General features: G+C 35.3%; 3 protein-coding genes across 3 annotated transcripts; 2 read left to right on the plus strand and 1 right to left on the minus strand.

Annotated features, from left to right (window-relative positions):
* The first annotated feature begins 2,924 nt into the window (after window positions 1-2,924).
* Window positions 2,925-5,917, plus strand: LOC112723116 (probable protein phosphatase 2C 41). The gene is given in 7 exon segments (XM_025774357.3): window positions 2,925-3,477; window positions 3,663-3,916; window positions 4,013-4,324; window positions 4,849-4,966; window positions 5,059-5,282; window positions 5,506-5,675; window positions 5,677-5,917. Coding segments are annotated over 6 exon segments (1,110 nt in total). The 5' UTR covers window positions 2,925-3,477; window positions 3,663-3,670; the 3' UTR covers window positions 5,717-5,917.
* A 1,640-nt stretch (window positions 5,918-7,557) lies between these two features.
* On the plus strand, window positions 7,558-10,119 carry LOC112723117 (uncharacterized). Its single transcript, XM_025774358.2, has 8 exons — window positions 7,558-7,987; window positions 8,073-8,203; window positions 8,441-8,518; window positions 8,810-8,854; window positions 8,955-8,999; window positions 9,115-9,166; window positions 9,480-9,576; window positions 9,753-10,119. The coding sequence occupies exons 1-8, from the start codon at window positions 7,687-7,689 to the stop codon at window positions 9,916-9,918; spliced, it is 915 nt and encodes a 304-aa protein (XP_025630143.2). The 5' UTR covers window positions 7,558-7,686; the 3' UTR covers window positions 9,919-10,119.
* A 2,131-nt stretch (window positions 10,120-12,250) lies between these two features.
* On the minus strand, window positions 12,251-16,605 carry LOC112723118 (uncharacterized). The gene is made up of 7 exons (XM_025774359.3): window positions 15,875-16,605; window positions 15,601-15,798; window positions 14,526-14,798; window positions 14,182-14,284; window positions 13,585-13,703; window positions 13,292-13,468; window positions 12,251-13,093 (listed from the first exon to the last, which is right to left on the minus strand). The coding sequence occupies exons 1-7, from the start codon at window positions 16,184-16,186 to the stop codon at window positions 12,347-12,349; spliced, it is 1,929 nt and encodes a 642-aa protein (XP_025630144.1). The 5' UTR covers window positions 16,187-16,605; the 3' UTR covers window positions 12,251-12,346.
* Window positions 16,606-17,365: the final 760 nt, after the last annotated feature.

The following is a 17,365-nucleotide window of genomic DNA, read 5'->3' on the forward strand; positions in this document are numbered from 1 at the left end:
CGAAAATAATCTACCTAGATTGTGCCATGTCTACAACAAAAGGGATACTACAGCTAGAAAAGCGCACCTTACTCCCTAATGCACACTTTTTCTGACTTGAAGTGACGAGATCCAAAGTGGTGTAAGAAGTTATCAATGCAAATCGTGGTCCGACCTCATTAAGCCACTTGTACTAAATCAAGCTGGCAAGGGGCAAACCTAAAACGAATTGCACAAATAACTTAAGGACAGCGTGATCATAATCAAACATCAACACGAAGAGGATGTAAACCCGACCTCACAACAATTTGTTTAAAACAAATTGAGAAAGGATGGCGATTTATAAGAATGCCTCCTCAAGCCAAGAGATAAGTATCCGACCTTACTAAGTTGACACAACAAGTATAAAACAAGTTATCCGACCTCCCAAAAAGAGAGTCCAAAATAACTTGTAAAAGTCACATAGCAACAAATAGTAAGATTCAAGAATGGCATGACTGAATACTCGAGTCCGACTTTATGAAGCTCGACCTCTAGTAGGGGCACTGGCTTATTATGAGAGCCAAGTCCAAAATTATTAGCCAAAGACAACATTCAACAATGATGCTAGAGCACGAAATAAGAACGTGACCCCCTTCCAAAAATCTGAGAGCAAACTCAAATAAGAAAAGAGCTCTTGAGACAAAGGATGGCTACGAGATTCGCCACAAAAGACCTCATCTTGATAAGAAAAAATATCAGGCTACTGAGTTCGGGCGAATGAAAGCTGACAACAAAAAGGATAGGACCCTACAAGATTACTGAGATCTTAGGAAAAGGTTATTATAAGGTGACCGACTTAAACGGCACCAAGTTACCAAGGTCGTGGCATGCTTGTAACATGAAAAGGTACTATAGTTAAAAGCGAATTCTACTCCCTGATGTACTCTTTTCCCAACTTCATGATTTTTTCCCAAAAGGAAAGGGTTTTTTTTGAAGGGGGGTTTTAACGAGGCATCACAGTAGAGACTAAGGGATCATAGATAGTGAAAAACCCTTAGTAGCAGTAAAAGTACCTTCGCAAATAAATAAAGATCTTTTATCTCTTATAAATTCCTTCTCGTTTTTCTTTCTTTCTACGAAACACGCCGACTTAAGCTCGACAAAGCGTGAAAATCCCATGAACCGACCTAGATGGTCATCAGGATAAAACGACGAGGTACAAGTCGGTGTAAAGAGGTTATAAAAGTCGATCGTAATAAACTCGGAAATTATCTGACTTACAAGTCGGAAAAACCGAGAAACAAGGAAACGCATCGCAAAAATAACCTAAATCATAAGAGCTCAATAAATCAAAATTGAGTATAAGGAATACTAAAAAGAGATCAGGAAACCTATTGAAAGCACTAAGGCAAAAGGCTGTCCCGAGTTGTTAAGGAAAACTTAACTTAAAGAAAGGGACAGTCAGCCAAGAAAAAAGTTTTTCAAAACAAAGATCAAAAAGGTTTTTTCGAAAACCTAAAACAGAAAAGCATGCGCACAACAAACAGAGAAAGGTGAATTCTTTCGAACAAGAGCTTCTTCCGAACAGAGGAGAGGAAGTGTGAAAGTTTTCAGAAACGAAGCAAGGAAAGAGAGGGAAAGTATTTATAAAAATGTTGGGGGCACAATGGTAAAAACGGAAGCCGTCATTTAAAGAGAGGCACCGTTCCCAATGTAACTGATCCTCGCGTATGAATACACAAATCCCTAACGGACGCGACATTTGATTAAACGCGACTGTTGAGAATTTTTAAAAACACGTCGGTTCTGAAACATCACGTCGGTTCCTTATCAGGCCGGCTACGGTCCTGAGTTAAATACTCGACCCCAACTCTTAAAAAGAAATTGGGCTCGAGTAGGGGCACTGTTCATACACTGGCCCAACACTAAGGCACAGGTCCAAATACACCAAAAGGCCCAATCCAAAGATTGGCCTTCGTTATTCACCGACCTCTTTAGAAGAGGTCGGACTCAACACAGACTTCTTTCCAAAGAAGTCGGGTTCAAGAGATAGCTGGCAGATAACACTTATTCAAATAAGTAACTGCCCCTAAAATCTCTCAACCCACTTCTAGAAGCCATATCCCAACAATCCCTAAATAAAGGGACGGTTATCCACCTAAAAAGGTGGCACTACTCCAACGGTAGTTATTGGATCACCACTATAAATACCCTGACACCCCTCAGGTATCTCTAAGTTCCAATACATTCTAAACCTGCTTAACCCCGTGTTGACTTAGGCATCGGAGTGTCTTTGTAGGTACCACCCCCTATCTCTTGGAACACACAATTCGGAGGCGGCTCCCAAACGTAAACCAAGTCGGAGACCACACTCCTCCTGTACTTGGGCCTCACAAATAAGCCCAACCACCGTCCGATTCTAGATAAGCCCCGAAACACTATTAATGTATCAAAATTAAATTCTTATTATATTATGGCAAGCTATAAACCATAATCAAAATTATTGTTGCTATTTTTACTACTAATTATAAAGAATAAGGCCTAGTATTCGTAATGTTTGCTAATGCAAATGTTAAAATGACAAAGTGAGTTTAAATTCCTCTTAGGAAAAATCTAGGAAACCTATGCTTTATGAATTTTCTAAATGCTTTCACCTAAGTCAACCGCAGCCATAAATGAAGATTTTTTGCCTCTGTCCATTGTCGTGATAAAATACTCCCTCGAAAATGCACTTATTTTGAGCCTCGACCTCGTGGGTCCCCCTAATACAACTGGCAAGTTGATAGCCTTGTTTTTGGTCAATTAGTGGGGTTGTGTTACTGGAAAATATATATCTCAATAGATTGTCTCATTATTGACGTGTTCACTTTGTTGAATTTGTTTTTAATCAAATTTAAAAAAAAAAGGTGAAGGACTGAAGATGATTTTATTTAAAGCCGACCAGTGACCACAATCTAAATTTCATCCACAGAAATAAGTTATTTATTTTTAAGGTACTTGTCAAGTCGTCATAGGCACAGTTGTTAAGTACCGACCCTGCATCACAAACAATCGCAATAGTGGTCCTTCAATTGTATTCTTTTGTTTTTAATTTGTATGTTTTTATTTGGTGTTGAGTCCTCAAACACTCTAATTTGTATCCAAATTCTGATAGGTATACTAAATTTGCCGTCTGATAAGTAATTATTAGAACAAAAGAAGTTGGGGTCGTTATTGGTAACTATGACATTTATTCATTTCTATTGTCCAAATTGCCCATGTGTTCCGTATCTAATGGCTGCCAAAGCAAGGATAGAATGGTAAATTAAACCAGCACAGCAGCAGCTACTACAAACTACAAAGTACAAAATTACAATCAAAATTGTGAACAAGTAAGTCACGTTGGTATATGACGGTTGCGCTTGTAACTTGGTTGGTCAATGGAAAGTGAATAACAGCAATAGTACATAGCTTCAGAGGAATCATATTAAGTTGCTCAGGTTCTTGCAGGTAGTTGGAAATCTCAGGCACACTCTTGTAACTGTCCCTTTTTCTCTATCAAATTCAGTTTCTTTTGATCTCATATTGTTTTTAGTACTTTCATTGTGAAATGGGAATCTATAAAACTATGAATCATGATATCATGAAAGAATTAGCTAGGATAATATGTAGAGTCACATGTGTGTAAATGTAAATAATCTGAGACTATGATTTGAATGCAGTGGTCGTCATGGTTCTTTTCCAATCGTTTGTGAATGAATTGGCACGAAGTGTGTCCATCAAGAAAGAAAAGAAGTGTCAGAAAGATGATGATGGAAGAAGAGCTGTGAAAGAAATGGCAAAGGCAGCAAGGAAGAATGATTTGTTATTGAAATCATCTGGAGTTGTAAAGTCCACAAAGGCCAACAGCTTTGCTTCTGTGTTCACAAATAAGGGCCAGAAAGGAGTCAATCAAGATCGTGTCCTTGTTTGGGAGGTATGCCTCCACTTTCTCTAAGAATTGGTTGCTTTTTGGAATCTTTAAGACTGAGAATATCAAATTAGAATGTAATGATTTGTTTTCTGATGGTAGGAATTTGGTTGCCAAGGGGACATGATGTTATGTGGAATTTTTGATGGACATGGCCTTTGGGGACACTTAGTAGCCAAGAGGGTGAGGAAACTAGTACCAGCTTTTCTGCTATGCAATTGGCAAAAAAGTGTGGCTGCAACATCATCACTTCACTTGGATTTTAAGATGGAATCAGATGAATATATTCATGGATTTGATTTATGGAAGCAATCCTACTTAAAGTCATATGCTGCCATTGATCAAGATCTAAAGCAGCACACTGGGATTGATTCCTTTCGAAGTGGTACCACAGCTTTGACAATTATCAAACAGGTTATTGATCTGTTATCTTGTTACATTTTCCATGCCCAAAATTTTAATTTGTTAGGAGGATGAAAACAAATCCTCACACCCCACTGCATATCAGAAATACTGACAAAAACATGCTTTAAGAGATTGTGCAATGAAAGATTTAGAATTAGAATTTCTAGTTTTTGGTAAATCATAGATGGAAAGCTTTTGGATATTATGGTTGATGAAACTCCATATATGATGAAAGTTGACCTTCTCATAGCTGAGAAGATAGGTATCAAAAATAGTATATGATATTATTAGAATAAAAAATGTTTGTCCTAATAATTGAGTGGGTCCTGAATTAAATATGGTTATATAGAAGTAGAGTAGGTGTGGTGCTTCGGTTAGCATACCTATCATTACTTATAATAGATAGCTGCTTTATAAATTCTATATGTTATCACCACTACTACTACAAAAATTCATTAGTGACAAGCTAAGATAGAAGTATTCAATATTAATTAATCAGAATAAAGTAGCCTAAAGTTTCTTTTCATTTTCAGGGAAATTATCTGATTACAGCAAATCTAGGTGATTCTAGAGCTGTGTTGGCAACAACTTCAGAGGATGGAAAATTGATTCCAATTCAGCTAACAACAGACTTGAAACCAAATTTACCAGGTGAGGATCTCTCTTGAGTAAGCCAAGTCATGCATGGCTTTCCTTTTTACTGAAGGTTGTAGAGTCATATATTATTTTTGTTGAATTTATAGAGGAGGCGAATCGGATAATGGAATCAGGAGGGGAAGTGTTTTGTATGGAAGATGAAAAAGGAGTGTACAGAGCATGGATGCCTAATGGTAGATCACCAGGGTTTGCAATTTCAAGAGCTTTTGGTGACCATTGCATGAAGGATTTTGGATTAATATCTGTCCCAGAAGTCACACACACAAAACTCACCAAAAGGGATCAATTTGTAATATTGGCTTCAGATGGGGTATGTATGCAAATCATGCAAAAACATGTTATGGTTATGCATGTGATAATATAACTATGGTAGAAACTCAGGTACAATTAATTTCATGTGAAATTGATATCTGAGACTAAGAGTCATTAAATAATTTGACATATTTGACTAAATTATCATCTAAAAGTTTGTAGCTATCAACCTTAGGTAAAGTGAGTTTTCACTTATAACTAATATGAATTCATTATTGTAGGTATGGGATGTTATGTCAAATGAGGAAGCAGTGAAGATTGTGTGTTCTTCAGGGGGAGAAAGAGCAGCAGAAAGGGTAGTGAAACGTGCAATCCATGAATGGAAACGCAAGAGAAGTAGCATTGCTATGGATGATATGTCTGTCATTTGCCTCTTCTTTCATTCTCACTCTCTCTCATCAGCTTCCTCCCACTAAGGCACTAACACTATAAACTTTTTCAATTACAATCACTCAAATCACACATAAGAGTTAAGACATAACACAAACAAACAGGACTACATGTATGTATAATAATAATAATAAATGTATTGATTAAGTTTATAAAGTTATAGAAGGGCATATATTTGTATCTGTATCATGTATTCAGGATCAATTTTTTTCCGGTGAATTAACTTGACTCGCTTTTTTATTATTGCACGGAGTTGTCAAATTAAAAAATGAAAGGTATTTGTCAATCATTCCGGCGGTATAGGGTTTTTTTTTTTTTTTCTTTTGAGATGTAATAACTATTTTTGGTAAATTAAAATAAAAATAATCTGTAATAACTACAAACTAAAAAATAAATTTTATAAAATTATTTTTGATATTTAAATAATTTTAATGAACATGAATATAATAAAAAAAATATATAAATATAAATATTTACTAATATATAAAATTATATTAGACATTTTAACTTAAAAGATAAAATGTTTTATATTTTTCCGAAACACAAATATCTCTCCAATGCATTTTACTATATCAGACTTCAATTTGACGTAGAAATAATTAAAAAAAAAATGGAGATCTTTTATAATATTTTTGAATATTTTAAAAGAATTATATAATGTATATACAAAAATCAGCAACTAAAATCAGCTATCAGTATAAAATACATGCTAGAATTTAAATATATATTGAAAATAAATTAAATCACACATGTATTTATACACAAATACATTAGTAGCTGATTTTAGTGACTAATTTTAGTATACAAGTAACATTTTTTATTTTAGAATTATTCAGAATATTCTCAAATATTCTAGAATACTATATAAACACTATTAAATAATAACAACTTAACCAATTTGGGTTAGTTAAATCGTCCTTTTGAAAATTCGAATCCCCTGCATGCAGTAATCAACAACAGACATTTAAATAGAGTTCAAATCTGCTGCGAATTAATTTTTAACCTACCAAATTTTGTGGACAGGATTTTTTTTAGAAATAAAATAAAAAAATTATATTTCTCCAAACACCATTTTTGAACTTTAATTCCCCAAATACGATTTTTTTTAGAGTAAGTTCGCTGCACCCGGCAACTCTATAAAAATTATAGAGTTCGCATTACCCTTGGCAAACTCCCTTCAACTTTTTTGAATCTCAAGTTTTTAATCCATTTTAATCCATTATCGTCATCTCTAAATAGTATATAGATCTACAAACAGTATATAGGAGTACACAAAAATACACAAATATGACTTCTTTAAGGATTTTTTTTAATTATAAATAAAAAAATAAGTCATATTTAACAAAGGTAAGTAGGTAACCATTATCATCGTCTCAAAAAATACACAGGTACACCGAAATAAATCATATTTAACAAGAATTTTTTTAATTATAAGTCGTATTTTATTTTGAAAAAATTTATTTATATTTTTTAAAATTTTTTCCAGAATAAAATACGACTTATAATTAAAAAAATCCTTGTTAAATATAGCTTATTACGGTATACATGTGTATTTCTACTTTTTGGAGATGATAATAATGATTGTCTTTGTTAAATATGACTTATTTTTTTAATTTATAATTAAAAAAATTCTTGAAGAAGCTATTTTTGTATATTTTTGTGTACTTCTTATACTATTTGAAGATATGATAATGGATTAAAAAGGTAGAAATTAAAAAAAAAGTCGAAAGAAGTGAGGAACTTGCCCGAAAAAAATTATATTTAAAGAATTAAAGTTTAAAAATAGTATCGAGAGAAATATGAATTGTTTTTATTTTATTTCTAAAAAAAATCCCTGTGAACCCCAAAAAAATATAACATCTTAAAATTTACAGTGGCATACAGAATAAAAACAAAAAGAAAAAAAGAGAAAAAAAAGTTGAGGTTCATGAATCATGCATAATTGGCAATAATTAAGTGGAAATTTATAATGGGCCTTCAGACCAGCTGATATGAAATCACGAAGATGATGGATGCATCGGGAAACGGATCAATGGCGCGCCACCAGATCACCTTTCCAACTGTCCACTGTCCACGTCACATCCTCAACCATACACTCGCTCAGTTTACGCGCGTTTCATGCACGCTCGCTCTTCTATTTATACACGAGTCACAAGCAGCGCCTTTTCAGGTGCGTATTCCTTCACTCGATGGCTCCGTCGTTCAATCTCCCATGCCAGTGCGTTAAGGAACTCAATGACGAGTCCGATTTCGAAGCGTTAGCTTCACCGGACGGTTACATCTCCATATGCGGCTTCGGTTCTCTCCTCTCCGGTACTTTGCAATTCTCACCTACACTCCTCTTTGCGTTGTCGTTTAATGCGTTTATGGATGCTAACTTGATGTCGTTTTGTGGCAGAGAAAAGTGCCAGAAGCACGTTCCCTGACCTTATTAACTTCAGGATAGCCAAGTTAACTGGCTTCCGCCGTGTCTTCACGATTGTCGGAGGTTTCTTCTTCACTCGCGGCATTGCCAATATCAAAACTCAGGTCCTTGTTAGTTATTACTTTCAGTTATTCTGGTTATACTATACTACTTAAATTGAAATAATTCAGCTTAAAAGAAAAAAGTATTTTAAGTCAGTTTAGCTAGAAATGTATGCATAGTAGTATGATTAACGAATAGTAGTATGTTTACTCAATTTAATTTAATTTAATTTATTGTTCGATTTGATTAAAATGAGCTCTGTTATTTGATGTGATGGTTGGGTTTTTTATGTATGGCAGGAAGTTGCAGCACTCTCCGTGGAGCCTTGTGAAAGCGAAACAATTATTGTCACTGTTTTTGAGATTAAAAAAACAGAGGTTCTGGCCCTGAACTGCTCGGATCTGAATTATTAGTTAGGAATATTTTTTTAAGGTCAACTTGTATTGCCTTGTGGCAGGGATTTATGAGATTAAAAATCTGGATTCTTCAATGTTTAAAATGAACATCAACATGAGCATGAGCTTGTCATGGTGTCATCTTTTGTTATGAGTTGTTTATAGTTGTAGCTTTTTATTCCTTTGAAGTAATTAATAATAATTTTGAATAGTATAAATTTTTATCACGAAAATGAATTTTACTGATGATTTTTCCTTTTTTCATGGATTCAGATACCAGCTTATATAGAAAGAGAAAGGGAATATCGATTTTTGGCTGTGAGTAGCTCCTTTTTTCCTTCTTCTTACTTGATTCGGTGACAAAATCCAACTTGTCAACTGTTAAATTATAATTTGATATATTTTTCCTCTGTCTCAGGTTTTTCCTGAATCACTGGATGGGGAGCCTTTTGCCAATCCAGCAGTACGTGACTCAAACTTTACATCTTTAGTAATCTTTTATCATCTTAAGTAACTATGGTTGTTTTTTACTATGCTAAAATTAAATATTCGATGGTTTTGTGGTGTCCTCAATATAGGTCCTTTGTGCCTCTTACACTGATGAGGAATTCTTTAAATTTAGATGCAAAGGTAATATGCTCAAGACTACTTTCAACTTGACATGTAAAGTGGGATTTTTCTTGGTCCGCATCAAGCATAAAAGCACCAATTTGCAAGCATATACATTCTTTTAATGTGCACGTGGTCTCAAGCTGCTCTTTTCTAGTTGTCAAAACAATTTATAATTTATCAACTATTCTAAGTATACACCAAAATCAACCACAAAAGTCAGCCACCAGTATAGTTGATTTTGGTGTACGAATAATATTTTTTATTATTTATATATCATCATCATCAATATGAGTGGGAAAGCTACCTTATAACATTTCAATTTCTTCTGCAGAGAGCAAGGAAGTATACTTTCAACAATATGGAGAATATGAAGTCCACAAAATTTGGCGGGATGATGTTTTCCCATGCCGTGTTTATCTTCGTCACTGGTACTTTTTTAATGTTACTAATTATTAAATAGTAAAGCTATTGACTTATGAGGGTTAACTTGGCTTATAAACTATACCATTTGGCAACATTACATTTGTGGACCATATTGTAATTCAAGCTAAGATACACGTTTTTGTCTGGAAAACTAACAGATGGTAATGAATGATGATTGCAGCTTGCTGGCCGCAAAAAGCCTTGGTGATGAAGCATACAATAATTTTCTGGACCACACATACCTGGCAGACCGTGAAACAAGCATACGCAAGTACTTTGAAAGAGTAGGTTCAAGCATCATGGATGAAGAGCCTCCTCAGTCTTTGAAAACTCGTTACGGTGGTTGATATGAAGACATGGGGCCGGGGAAGCAGGTTCAAGCCAACCAATGAATCGGAGACATTTGAAGTTTAAATATCAATTGATAAATTGATGGGAACAGCCACGTAGAGGCAGGCTCCACCTATATTATTGAAAATTGTTTAGATCTAGAACGTATATGTACATTTATTCCTTATGAAATAAAGACTGTAATTTTAATTTGGATCCTTCTGATATATTCATAGCGAGAGTCAAATAATTATAATAAAATAAGTATATAATAATAATTGAATAAGACCTTGAATATTTAAAAGTGTATTTATACATAACAAAAGAAAATAGTGGAAATGTTATTTATATCAGCAATGGTTTGGAAACCTGGCCGTTCGCGTTGTAGCATGTTGCATTTTGTTTGAGAGGTAAATAAGAAAGGGAAACTGATTTCACTATTTTGACCGAGGAAGAGAGATTTTATATCAAATCGAAAAAGTAAATTAAATATATAAAACATAAAATTTTAAGAGTTAAATTTAGATTTTAGCTATTATAATTTTGAGAATTTTTTTAATTTTATAAAGTAAAATTTACATACAAAATTATTATTTAACAGTTTTTAAATATCAATTTCACACAAAAAAAAATTATTAATAAATTTTTACCATTACCATTATATAAACTTTGTAGCATACATCCTCTTGTTCGTTACTGATAGTTTTCCCTCTTTCTAATTGGTTGTATTAGATTTTTATTCTTGGGAAATACCCATTTTGTATATGAGTAATTCTTGGCATACAAGCGATTAAGGCTTGTAAGCCTTACAAGTTCAATTAAAACTAACGCTCAAAACACGCTTCGAACCATTCTTTTTCCTCTTCGTCTTCTCCTTCTTCTTTTCTTTCGTTTCTTGCCTTCTCTTTCTCCTTCTTCTTCTTCTTCTTGCTGCACGTTCTTCTTCCTCTTGCTCTTCTTCTTCTCCTTTTCTTTCGTTTCTGCACGTTCTTCTTCATCGTCTTCCTCTTCTTCATTTACGTTCTTTCTCTCTGTTTTATCTTTTTTTTTTTCGATTTTTCATGGTGAAATCGTTTTTGAAGAAGAAGAAGCAGTAGAAGATGAGGAGGAGAAAGAGAAAGAGTTCTGAATTATGCATAAGATGTATTTTAACAAATTTTGGGTGTATTTCTTTAAATCCTTTGGGTGTATTTTCTGTAATCCTTTGGGTGTATTTCTATAATCGTTTGGGTAAATTCCTGTAACCGTTTGGGTATTTATGTAATTCTTTGGGTGTATTTCTGTAATCATTTTGGGTGTACTTCTGTAATCGTTTGGGTGTATTTCTGAAGTTCCATTATCTTTAAAAGGATTACAGAAATACACCCAAAGGATTACGAAAAATACACCCAAAAGTATTTAAGAAATACACCCAAAATTCGTTGCATAATTTAAAACTCTTTCTCTTTCTCCATCATCTTCTGCTGCTTCTTCTTCTTCAAAACGATTTCAAAGCTTGATTTCAGAAACTATGAAAATCGAAAAAAAAAACGAAGAGGAAGAGGAAGAGGAAGAGGAAGAGGAAGAGAAGAAGAAGAGGAGGAAGAGGAACCGTTCTGAGTGTAGCGCTTTGAAAATAGGAAACATTGAATAACGCATTAAAAGGCCTAGTAATTTGTAAGACTTGTAAGTCAAAAAGACTTGTATGTGTAGCACTCCTCTTTTACATAATGGATATCTTTTACATAATTGGATTATGATGAGACTTTTACATTTTAGATAGTGGTAAATGATAATGGATCAATACAATATTCATGTAAAATAAATGCAACAAATATTTTCAAAATAAAGATTAATATCTCTGGTCAGTTATAGATCTTAAGATCTACTTATTGCAAAATTATTGGCACGTAACCCACGGGAGAAATTCATTTCTAATTCACGGGTCGAGGAAAATAATCTGAGAATGGGAAGATTGATATCTTTCAAAATTCCTTTTTGGAACTATATAAACCCCACATCGGAGATTCTATAGAGGGAAGAGTAGAGAGCTGCATATAAAAGAAGGGAAGCAGCATGATAGACTCTTAACCTGTCCTGTCAGGGGGTGAAAGGCGACTTGTTAATGAACGTATAGTGACGACGGGTCGCGCCAACACCTATTAGTGCGAACACACTATTCTCCGACGAGTAAGACCTGCCCTACTTTGGCGGGGCTTGCCCGTCAATTTTTGGAAGCTTCTCCACTTAGGAGAGGCTACCCAAGCTTAATTCAATTCTTAATTGTTACGTTTGTTCCATCTATCTGTGTAATGGTATTCCTCTTCTATGCCAGTTAATTGAGAAACGGGTCCAATTAGACATTGAAGGTTAGATCAATAAATTATTATATAATTAGGCATTCCGCAATCATTAACATCCTTTGTGGCCATATTTGTTCTGTAGTATTGTATTTGCAATTGTATTTCACATTATCACGTCAAAGCTACTATCTTTCTCTAGTTCTCGAATTAGTAGTTCCATCATCCTCTTATACATGGGCATGTAATGATCATTTATCATCGTTTTTGAAAGCCTGAGCTTGCTATATAGCTCTCTGGGTGTTTCATATAAGCAGACCCGCTCCTCAACGGGTCCATTGGAATTTGAATTAGAATCACCAGATGAAGGTACAGGGACAATATGCATGATTCTTCCTGGGGGATAAAATCGTTGGTTATCCAAGTTGTCGGATGTGATCGAATTACTGCTTTCTGCTGCATCAACAAACTGATTCTCTTCTTCGATTATTTCTTTTGCTGCGGCTGCCTCTTCTTCCCGAGCCTGAATCTCGGTGATATTGTCCTTCTGCTGGAGCTCCTGCTCCAGTTGGGACCATAATTCGCCTTCAGTGATGCCATCCACAGTGGAAGTGGTAACGTACTGATTAGCAGGGAGGAGTTTTTCCTCTTCATCCGTGTCATCGTGGACAGATCCTCCACTTGATGAACTAGGTTCATCATTACTAAGCATATGATCTCTAACTACCTCTTCAGTAAAAAGAGATTCCGCAGTTCTCTTGGCTACTACAGAAGTTTCTGCTGAGTTCTCCAGTTTGGAGTTTGGTAGTGGGCCAACACTCCGACGACGTGCACTCATGCAGGACCATGATGACAATGATGAGCGAGTTCTGACTACAGCTTCAGCAACACTTTGTGCACGCTTCATCACAACCTGCGAGTATAAAATCCTTCTTTTGAGATGCTGTAATTAATATCGTTGAAACTGCTTGAACACCAGCCTTTATCAAGATCCATGGACTTGGATGATTGCAAGGGAAAAAACTTGGCAACATCCAAAAAATATGTATTTGGAAGAAATTGCATCTTTGAAGACTTTCAACATCAAATAGAGAAGGAAGGCTGATACAACCTGGGTGCTACTGGTTACTGGCTTCAAAAGCGCTCCTGCATCAGCTACTCTTGCTTTAGCGCTAGATATAGATGGCAACCGGGATCCAAGTGCAGTTGCAGAGCGGTAGACAACATTCAGGACCTTTGTATGCTCAACTTGATCTCGTAAATCATTCAACCATGATGATGCTGTGACCTAAATAAAACTAGAGTGAGTAGAGAAAGAATAACTTCCTTACACATAACATCAGAAATTCATTGACAACAATATTCCACAAAACCATATAAAGTAGGGAGAACTTAATAGAGCACCTCAGAACGAAGATCATCGACAGAGGAAGTTGAGAACGTAGGCACTAGATCTGAACCATTTATAACAGTGGTGATAAAGTGCTTCCCTGATTCAGCTAATTCCCATGTCATACAGGCAGCTGAAAAATGACAATTAAGAAGGAACTTAGAAATAATGATTATGAAGAGAAGGCAAAGTTTCCTTATTAGAGAAATCCAACCTCATAAAACATATGCAATAAGCAAAATATTCGGTTAGAATCATGAACAAAGATCACGTATACACTGAAACCAAAATAGACATTCCCACTGGGAAAACAAACTGAATCCTTTGGTCCCAAGTTATGACCAATATCAGACTACGTAGCTGAACACATCTCATGATTGGACGTCACAAATTTGAAATCGCACATCACCACCAAACTCATTACAATAGCACCATCTTATGGCCACTATGCAACTTATTATTGATCCATTATGAAAAGAGGAATTTCAAGTAACTTGCACAAATTAGTAAAAGATTATTTATTGAGTTTCACAATGCAAAATATACTGAATTAGCACAATACTCAATTCAAAATTAACTTCGGATATTAAGAATTCAGTAGAGCTACATACCTGGGGCAAATGTGACGCATGTGCTTGAAGAGAACTCTTTTTGTTCTCTAAGAATATAAGTTAACAGTGCAGCAGTACCACCACCAAGTGAGTGCCCAACAATCTATGACAACATAAAAGGGGATGTGTTGCACAATGAAATAATTCGTATGTTTTCAATTGGAAGAAAAAGAAGATCCTGAAAGAATATAGAGTCTAAAGTGATATAGTTTAAAATAACAAATAAATAAATGAAAGGAAAAAGAAGTACTCCAATATTTTTTTTATTATTGAGTGAGTTCTTAATTCAGCATACAGAGCTATAGCACTAATAATGTTCTTCCAAGCACAATGAAGAATAATACCTTGACTTTAAAGTCAGCACATTCACCAAGAGCCTTATGCAATGTCGGAGTGCAGAGCTTTGCAATCCAACGAGCTGCAGCCACCATACCACAGTGTGCATATCCTAAAACCAAGTTGCTCACCCCACCATCATTTAAAACAGAGTGGTGGAAAGGGACGACAGCACCCATTGCAGCTGTTAGAGTATCTTTTATGCTATGAGTTCCCCGGATCAATAGAAGAAAACATTTTGATTGTGTATCCCGTATAATTGTGAAAGCAGGCTTCAGAAGCTGTTATAACATTACAATGACATAAAATTGACGAGACTATGTTGAAACATTTTGCAGTTGAAAATAGCATAGAACCATAGGAAAGGTCCAAAGAGGCAAATACATATTATCTACCCCAAAAAAAAAAAAAAGAAAAAGGAGAGTTTTTTGTAAGATGCATCGAGTAACACATGGAAATAGATTAATTATGGAAAATAGAGTGGCAATAATAATTCAGAAGTAGAAGTGTAGAACACATGTTAACAACACTCGGCGCCCAGCAGCCATGTCTAAGGAACGCAAAACTGACGATTTAAAATTATAAAAAGCAACAATAATGACATCTAGCAATCTTCATGGCCTATTTTGCCATTACCCTACTGTGAGGATTTTTATCAAATCGTACAATAAGCACACAATGATTAAGAAAGATTTAAACAAAAAAATACTACGAAAATTATGTCCGATACAATAAAACTCTCCACCTACGGTTTATTTTCTGACACAAACACATTCTATATATATATATATATATATATATATATATATATATATATTAAGGCAGCATGAAATTCTGTTTTGGAAAATAAGTTTACATGCATGTAACTAATTTTAGTCCTAAAAAATATTGTATTTTATATTTCCTTAAAAAATATATATTTTTTTTAATTTTTTGTAGGATTGTTTATGGTTATTTTAGTTAGAAAGCAAGACGGAACCAAGCCCAAAAAATGTCACAAAATCTCAGCATGTGATTCAATTCATTAATGAACAGAGTATATAAATAACTGAGAAGGAGAGTGAAGAAGGAAGAAGAACGCACCCCAGCTTTGGGCTTCTGAAGGAGAACATGCTCCGGGGAGAATCCGGCGGAATCTAAGAACACCGGAAACGGCTTCTTTGAGAAGAGCATGCACATTGTCAGCAACCTCAACAGCTCACGCAGCTCCCCAACTATCTCACGCCCTTTCAATTCCACACAACCACTCCCTCCGTATACACTCGCGACTACTACATTACCCTGCAAAGTTCAAAACCCTTATAATTGAAGAGGAATTGAGAATTCCGAATTTGTAATTTGGAAATTGGAGATGAACCTGCTTGCGCATGAAGTAGTTGATGCCGAACGCCAAGTCTCCGATGGGCCACTTTCCGAGAGTCTCCGAGTACGTGAACCTCAAAGTCTCCGAGAGCGTCACGATCGACTCCAAGAGATTCGCCGGCGCCTGAGCTGGCCTCCGAGCAAACCTCCTCCTCACCGTTCTGCTCAGTCTCGACGAATCCATGCCTCCTCCTCCTCCTCCTCCTTCTTCTTCTTCTTCTTCCTTTCTAGAAAGGAGCTTCCTGCTGAGCACGAGGTACATGAGCACCGCAGCTCCGGCGGCGGTGGCCATTGTCCCGGCGGCCATGGATTCAGCTGGGAATGGCGATTGGAGAAGCCACTACGTAATGCGAATGGAATATCTAGCCTTCAAGAAATTAGGGATTTAGGATTGGGAATTGGAGAGGATTGAGTGTGAATTGGAAAAATTGAAACGTAGGTGAAAGGGTGAAGAACTGAGGACGTGCCTTTCTGGGAGGGAGATACTTGGTTCATTATGACCATAATGCCCTCGCTTGATTTTAGAGTGTTCTAGAAATCATGGTGGGTAAAACGGTCATTAGGTTTTGTGAAGTGTGGGAGAGTGGGCACGTCAACGTTATGGAATGATATGAAACAAATTGGGTCCCATGCACACGCGGGGTTTTCTAGCTAACAATATGCTCAACATCCAACATGACATTACAAATTGACACAACAATCTCATTTGGTTTGACTCCAACAATAATGAGATCAACAGAGATTCAGATTTGTATAAGCTATGGTGCACTGGATCTGGTAGGTTTAATTATACATTGATTGTTCAGCATTTAACAACTGTATTCCAATCCAATAATTGAGTTTATCCGTGTTGCCCTCTTGCATGGGTATTAAAAATCTCATTCGTATGATTAAGTGGGTTGGTATTTGTGAATATTTGACAATGATAACAACGTTGGCCTAATAGTTATTAGTGTAAGGATGGTCGGATTCTCATTGTGAAATACTGGTTGTGTTTATATATACAGATTTTAGTTAAAGATTTTGTTAGGTTATTATTGGTGAAAGTTGTAAAATCTTTTTATAAATGTATAATGAACGTATTAAAAATTTAAGTTTTGTATATTAGTTAAATCCTTAATTATATTACTACAAGAAAGGTACTAATAGCTACAGTATGTACTAAATTATACTATGGTTTCCAAATATAGATTGAAAGACCAAAAAGATGAGTCTAATTTTGATTTACTTTGAACTAAATTCATTATTTGTAATCAGTAATGACAATTCAACTAATAGATGTAAAATGTGACCTATTTGATTGATATGACAAAATAGGGCAAAAAACCATATTAAGCCACATGCAGAAAAGTTTAACCAAAATACGCCAAACAGAAATTTGTTTCAGCAATAAGCCAGGAGGCATTTTTATATAAATCGAACCAACAAGGTTCGAACTCTATTAGCAAGTAATTCGAACCACATTGGTTCGAACTACCACTAAAAA

The sequence above is a fragment of the Arachis hypogaea genome, chromosome 11 (genome assembly GCF_003086295.3).
Source record: "Arachis hypogaea cultivar Tifrunner chromosome 11, arahy.Tifrunner.gnm2.J5K5, whole genome shotgun sequence".
Taxonomy (NCBI): Eukaryota; Viridiplantae; Streptophyta; class Magnoliopsida; order Fabales; family Fabaceae; genus Arachis; species Arachis hypogaea.

What these genes read in the sequence shown, in the direction of transcription:
- LOC112723117 (XM_025774358.2), top strand. Translation starts at nt 7,687, where the DNA reads ATGCATCGGGAAACGGATCAATGGCGCGCCACCAGATCACCTTTCCAA. An exon ending in CTTCGGTTCTCTCCTCTCCG is followed by an intron (nt 7,988 to 8,072) that starts GTACTTTGCAAT and finishes GTTTTGTGGCAG; the next exon opens with AGAAAAGTGCCAGAAGCACG. An exon ending in AGCCTTTTGCCAATCCAGCA is followed by an intron (nt 9,000 to 9,114) that starts GTACGTGACTCA and finishes TCCTCAATATAG; the next exon opens with GTCCTTTGTGCCTCTTACAC.
- LOC112723118 (XM_025774359.3), bottom strand. Translation starts at nt 16,186, where the DNA reads ATGGCCGCCGGGACAATGGCCACCGCCGCCGGAGCTGCGGTGCTCATG. An exon ending in TTCAGAAGCCCAAAGCTGGG is followed by an intron (nt 14,799 to 15,600) that starts GTGCGTTCTTCT and finishes ATGTTATAACAG; the next exon opens with CTTCTGAAGCCTGCTTTCAC. An exon ending in CAGTAACCAGTAGCACCCAG is followed by an intron (nt 13,094 to 13,291) that starts GTTGTATCAGCC and finishes TTATACTCGCAG; the next exon opens with GTTGTGATGAAGCGTGCACA.